Here is a 6,718-nt window from a genome sequence, read left to right as displayed (position 1 = left end):
TCCTTTCCTAGAAAGTGAAGCCCAACTTTCTTTTTCCCAGTAAGTAAAGCCCAACTCATAAAACCCATCAGCTGTAACGATCCAGCCCAACTAATTAACACGAGCAACAAGGACCACCACACGTGTGAAATTTCAAAAAAATAGCTAGGGTTTAAAAGTCGGGCAACCTCGGTCAGTCCGGGCAACACCTCAGAATTCGTAACACATAGTAGTATTTGTAGGGTTTTTTTTTTTCAACACAGTTTCAAATTATACAATATAAGCTCCTCCATATCCCGCTTCTTCACATTATTCGAAAAAATACACCCACCCACCCACTAGCCCCTCATATATACAATTCAAATTCACATAAATAACACACAAAGCTTTGTTAATCAATAACTGTTTGATTGAGTTTGTTCACTGAGCTAGGAAAAACCCTAGCTCGTGCTTGTCCATTAGAAATCCCTAATCTTCATTTTTAATTGTAGGTAATGTTTACTGATTGAGATTATTTACTGGATTTTCTTTTTGTTTATGACTAGATCTGGTTCGATTTCAACATTTTTAGGTTAGGTTTAGTGTTTTTATGTTGTTTTTATCTGCTACAGTTACTTATGCATTAATCTTTTTGGTCTACTTGCTTTAAAGCTGATTATCGTCTATTTATAAGTGTATATGTAGCTATATATATATATGGTGTACAAGCTATGTTTATCAATCGATGTTTACTTGGAACATGCTCTTTGGTTGTTGTTGAACAATTTAGTGTTTTTATTGTTGTTTAATGTGCTACAGTTGCGTATGTGTTGATTTTTTTGTTTTACTTGTTTTATTAGCTTTAGAGTTGATATTTTTTTTTTTTATGTTGTAGAAAGTATATATATATATATATATATATATATATATGGTGTACAAGCTCTGTTTATCAATCAATGTTAACTTGGAACATGAGATTTGGTTTTTAAAATATTGGCTTGTGGACTTTTAACTTATCGTTTGAGTTCATGGAAAGCTTTCGGTTTGATTTAATTTATTGGCTCAAATAGAGTGGAATGGACCTAGAAGATATATATTTCTACCCTAACTAGTTATTTGGATTGAGAAGTAGTTGATTGATTTTTTTTTTTTTTAAATTAAAATGAAAATAGCGGAAGCCTTTGAATGTTAACAACTTTGGTTTGCTTGGTTTTTTGAAGCTTCCTGATGGCATCTCATTTTAGAACTTATAGAACAAATGACACTTTTGAATTGTTATTTTGTTGTTATCAAGCCCTTTTAAGGGGTGGTGTGGTATGCTGGACAAGCATAAATAATCTTGGGATAAAAATCTTGTACTGACTTATCCCTTGTTTGGTTACTAATCCTAGTATAAGTTATACCGGGATTAAAAATAGTACCGTGATAATGGTGGAAAAATAGAACTGTGATTTGTTATCCCTGGATAAAACAATGAAAAAGAGGTTATTTTTGTAAACAAACAACTTCTTCTTAGAGATTATGCAATGCATGTTATTTTTAATACCACAAACCAAATAGTCAATAGGAAATAATACCAGGATAACTACTCCCGTCATAACTTGTCTTCAAACCAAACCCCTAACTATTGTGACAGTATGTTTCTTTATGGGTGAAATGGAATGGGAATTTCAAAGAGTTGCTCATTGCACCTACCACGCCTCTTATCACTAGAAGATATTCCTGTAATTTTCTTTAGGGTGCTGATTGATTACTAGATATCTCTTGTATTTTTAAAAACTGCTGCCTAACTTTGTTCAATTTGTAGGAGACATGGCTGTTGAGATCACTCAGTTCTTGTTGGCTGCTCAATCAGCAGATGCCAAGATTCGGACTGAGGCAGAGGCTAATCTTAGCCAGTTCCGAGAGCAAAACCTTCCAGGATTTTTTCTTTCATTAGCTGTTGAGCTCTCAACTGATGGCAAGCCCACTGAGTCTCGCAGACTAGCTGGTATTGTGCTTAAAAACTCACTGGATGCTAAAGAAACTGTCAGGAAACAACAGCTTGCTCAAGAATGGCTGGTAATTGATTCATCTTGTAAGTCCCAAATTAAAGGCTTGCTTCTGAGCTGCCTTGGATCATCTGTACGGGAGGCAAGTCACACTGCTGCCCAAGTGATTGCTAAAATAGCTTCCATCGAAGTTCCTCAGAAGCAATGGCCAGAGCTCATTGGTTCATTGCTTGTGAACATGACTCAACAGGGAAGCCCTGCATCCGTGAAACAGGCAACCTTGGAAACACTTGGTTATGTGTGTGAGGAGATATCTCACCATGATCTTGTCCAAGACGAAGTAAACTCTGTTCTCACAGCTGTTGTGCAAGGTATGAATGTTGAGGAGGAGAGCGTTGAAGTCAGACTCGCTGCAACTAGAGCTTTGTATAATGCTCTTGATTTTGCTCAGACAAACTTTGACAATGAGATGGAGAGAAATTATATTATGAAGGTCATCTGTGAGGCAGCCACAGCAAAGGAGGGACAGTTAAGACAGGCTGCTTTTGAGTGTCTTGTGTCTATCGCATCAACGTATTACGAGTTGCTTGAACCTTACATGCAGACTCTCTTCCAGTTGACAGCTAAAGCAGTAAAAGAAGATGAGGAGGCTGTTGCCCTTCAAGCAATTGAATTCTGGAGTTCTATCTGTGATGAAGAGATAGAGCTTCAAGACTATGAGGTCCCTGACAGTGGGGATTCCAGTGGCCAACATTCCCACTTCATTGAGAAGGCCCTCGAAGTATTAGTTCCAATGCTGCTGGAAACATTATTGAAGCAGGATGAGGAACAGGACCAGGATGATGAAATCTGGAATCTGGCTATGGCTGGTGGAACATGTCTTGGTCTTGTTGCCAGAACTGTCGGAGATGCTGTTGTACCCCTTGTAATGCCTTTTGTGGAGGCTAATATAATGAAACCTGATTGGCGCTCTCGCGAGGCTGCCATATATGCATTTGGCTCAATACTTGAAGGCCCAAGCATCGAGAAGCTATCTCCCATGGTCCATGCTGGATTAAAGCATCTGCTTGATGCGATGAAGGATCAAAATGAGCACATAAGAGATACCACAGCATGGACTCTTAGCCGTATCTTTGAGTTGCTGCACACTCCAGCTTCTGGATTTTCAGTGATCTCACCAGCCAACCTCCAACAGATTGTTGAAGTGCTGTTGGAGAGTATAAAAGATGTCCCTCATGTTGCCGAAAAAGTTTGTGGGGCTATCTATTTTCTTTCTCAAGGATATGAGGATGCTGGGCCAAGCTCGTCAATGCTCACTCCATTTATAACTCAGATTATTGGTTCTCTTATTGCAACGGCTGATCGGACAGACAATAGTGGTTCTAAACTCAGAACCACGGCATATGAAACCTTGAATGAAGTTGTTAGGTGCTCTAATATTTCTGAAACATCTCAGATTATTAATCACCTTTGCCCTGTTATTATGGACAAGTTGGGACAAACTTTTGAGCTTCAGATTTTATCCTCTGATGATAGAGAAAAACAGGGAGATCTACAGGCTTCTTTATGTGGTGTACTCCAGGTTATTATTCAGAAGCTAAGTAATACTGATGAAACCAAGTCTATAATACTCCAATTTGCTGACCAGATCATGACGTTGTTCCTAAAGGTTTTTGCCTGTCGTAGCTCAACTGTCCATGAAGAGGCCATGCTTGCTATTGGTGCTCTGGCCTATGCAACTGGATCAGATTTCTTGAAGTACATGCCAGAGTTTTACAAGTATCTTGAGATGGGGCTGCAGAATTTCGAAGAGTACCAGGTTTGTTCCATCTCAGTGGGAGTGGTTGGTGATATTTGCCGTGCATTGGATGACAAGATCTTGCCATACTGTGACGGCATCATGACTCTTCTTCTTAAAGATCTATCTAGCAGTGAACTTAACCGAGCTGTAAAACCTCCCATATTCTCCTGCTTTGGGGATATTGCGCTTGCCATTGGTGAACACTTTGAGAAGTACCTTCAGTATGCGTTACCTATGATGCAAAGTGCTGCCCAAGTGTGTGCACAACTAGACAATAGTGATGATGAAATGCTAGAGTATGGCAATCAGCTCAGGCGCAGTATTTTTGAAGCATACTCTGGAATTCTTCAAGGATTTAAGAGTACCAAGGCCAACTTGATGTTACCCCATGCTCCTCATCTCTTGCAGTTCATTGAACTGGTCGCCAAAGACCAACCAAGGTATTGTTAACTGGATTTCATGACATTTCGTTTCTCTTATTATATTTGCACATTATGAGTTTTGACGTCTGTATTGTTGTTCTTTTGCAGAGATGAGAGTGTAACAAAAGCAGCAGTAGCTGTGTTGGGAGATCTAGCTGATGCACTGGGTTCCAGTGCAAAGACCATATTCAAAGATCCTGCATTTTTCGCACAGCTGTTGGGTGAGTGTCTTCAATCCGATGATGAACAGCTGAAAGAAACAGCAACCTGGACACAAGGAATGATTGGGCGTGCCTTCTCTGTTTGCGGGTGAGAGCTGTCTTAAAGTTGCTCTTTACCTATGGAATCTTGTTTTTTCCATCGTATTGCCGAGGCTGAAGTTGTCAGGTTACCAAGGCGGGGTTTACATAATCAACTAAGCTTGCATCTCTTGTGTTGGCTATGAAAGTTGAAATTCTTCCTTTTAAATTTTGGGTATGCAGACTTATAGCTTCAAGCGTCGAGGTCACCTTTTCTTGGTAGCCTGCTGTTGTTATAACTTTGTCTAGTCTATAATATTACAAGTCAGCAGTTTCTTTAGATCGGCTTCAAGTAACTCATCATTCTGTGATTCCATCAGAAGGGTGTTACTTCTAAAAGAAAAATTCATTGTGGTAACCTTTCCCCTGTTACTATCATCCTTACTCTCTGCTGAAGATCATTGTTAGTTTTCGTTCTTTCAGATAATTTCTGAATTTTATATTTCTTAGTTCTATTAGTTCAAACAGTAAGGTTCAGATAATATGCCTAAATTTCTAAGATGGCAAGTACCACCTAAACTAAAATTTGCAATGCTCTTTAAAATCATGACACACCAGTTTTTTATGCAACTACATGTATAGTTCAAAGCCCGAGTCTCTAACAGTCTAGAGCCTACTAAACTCGGTACTTTAAAAAAAGAGATACGGATCAAAAACACACTCCAACTATCACAGTTTTTTGAGTTTCATATCTCAACTATCAGAAGGTTGAGAAAACTATCTAAACTATTACTATCTAAGCTTTGCAAAATACACCTCAAATTATTTTTTGAGTCAAGGTATGATCTACGCTCTCCGTTTTGTATAAAAATGTTGCCAAGTATTGTCCACGTGAATAAATAATATCACAGTGGCACCTACATGGAAATTTTTAAAAAAAAAGCCTATTTGTTTTAAAAAACAAATTGAAAATAATAATTTTTGAAAAAAATATCAAAAATTAGTTTAAAAAATGGAATTTAAAAAAAAAATAAATAAGAAAACAGTTTTTTTTCCAATTTTTTTTTTTTAAAATCCAGATTTATTTTAAAAAATAATGCAGCTTTTTTTTTTTAAAATTTAATTTCCATGTAGGTGCCACCATAGCATCACTTATGCTATGTGTGGACAAATTTTTTGAGAAAATTTCAGCTTACTTGCCTTTTTAGCCGAGTGAGCTTCACACATTTGGCTATGTACAAGCTGTTAAATCTGTATAGTGATAGTTTAGGTGTTTTCTCAACCTTATGATAATTTAGGTGATTTAAACTCAACAAAAAGTGATAGTTAACTCAACAAAAAGTGATAGTTAGGGTAAGCTGACCTTTATCTCTTCAAAAATATAGTACTACTCACTATTTTTACTGTATGTCTAGCTGGTGGCAGTGCTTGTTTCTTCAACAATAGGATTTGTGTTTGCTAGTAGGCTTTGTAAATTGTGTAATTGCCTTGGCTGTCAATTACTTACAGCAGTGGCTTCACATCACAAGACAGCCTTTCTGGCCTGAGAAAGGCCAACCACTGGTTTTCAACCTATCATCATGCATGCACGCTTCTTGTTGGGGTATGTTTTAAACAAAAAGATGAGACAAATGGTAATAACACATTTTGGTGTCTAAAATTGGACTCAAAAAGTGAATTATACTATGTATTATGCAATGTATATAAGTTCTCAATCCTTTTTCAGGCTTTAACTTTCATGTCAATAAGTTGAGGTTGATTTGTATGTTGTCTAACGCCTTTGTCCTTCTAGTTGTACCATTTTGTTCTCTTTTCTAGCGTTTCCATTTGGTCACTGCACACTAGCATGTGTGGCCTTTTCAGATTGAGCTAAATTTGTTGATCTTAGTAATCCTTTACTTTGTTAGAGTCAATGTGTACATGGATTCATCTTGATGAATCTAATGAAATTGAGAACTGGTTATGATACCAAAGAGTGATCATTCTTTGAGAATGTGTGATGTCAAGCTAATTTTGCTACCATAATTAGCTGACCTGCAATTTGATTACTTTAGAGTAACATTGACACTAACTTCTGCCCTTTAGCTTTTCCAGTTCTGTTGTTGGATGGGCAAAAGCCCTATTTTGTATTAATCTGGGGCTATTGTAAATCCTGCTCGTAATATAATACGAGCCACTTGGACATTCTTTGAAGTACATTTGGTTGACTTCACTTGAATCTTTGGTATTTTTCATGCTTTGATATACAATCTACGAATGAAGACTTTTCGGAGTGGATGTTATTCTAAATCTTAGGGGGTAATTTTG

The 6,718-nt window shown here is 37.4% G+C and overlaps 1 protein-coding gene across 2 annotated transcripts; it reads left to right on the top strand.

Moving 5' to 3' along the window:
• Positions 1-210: 210 nt before the first annotated feature.
• Positions 211-4,829, top strand: LOC132056932 (importin subunit beta-1-like). Of its 2 annotated transcripts, none has more exons than XM_059449344.1 (3): positions 211-466; positions 1,766-4,190; positions 4,281-4,829. In XM_059449344.1, the coding sequence occupies exons 2-3, from the start codon at positions 1,771-1,773 to the stop codon at positions 4,483-4,485; spliced, it is 2,625 nt and encodes an 874-aa protein (XP_059305327.1). In that variant the 5' UTR covers positions 211-466; positions 1,766-1,770; the 3' UTR covers positions 4,486-4,829. The 2 variants fall into 2 exon arrangements, with proteins under 2 accessions (XP_059305327.1, XP_059305326.1); XM_059449343.1 differs by having other exon boundaries at positions 212-470.
• The last annotated feature ends 1,889 nt before the right edge of the window (positions 4,830-6,718 follow it).

This window comes from Lycium ferocissimum, chromosome 5, assembly GCF_029784015.1.
Source record: "Lycium ferocissimum isolate CSIRO_LF1 chromosome 5, AGI_CSIRO_Lferr_CH_V1, whole genome shotgun sequence".
Lineage (NCBI taxonomy): Eukaryota > Viridiplantae > Streptophyta > Magnoliopsida > Solanales > Solanaceae > Lycium > Lycium ferocissimum.
This window is presented reverse-complemented; position numbering and strand designations above follow the sequence as displayed.

Coding starts and splice junctions, on each gene's coding strand:
- LOC132056932 (XM_059449344.1), top strand. CDS start 1,771: ATGGCTGTTGAGATCACTCAGTTCTTGTTGGCTGCTCAATCAGCAGAT. Junction 4,191..4,280: donor GTCGCCAAAGACCAACCAAG/GTATTGTTAACT, acceptor GTTCTTTTGCAG/AGATGAGAGTGTAACAAAAG.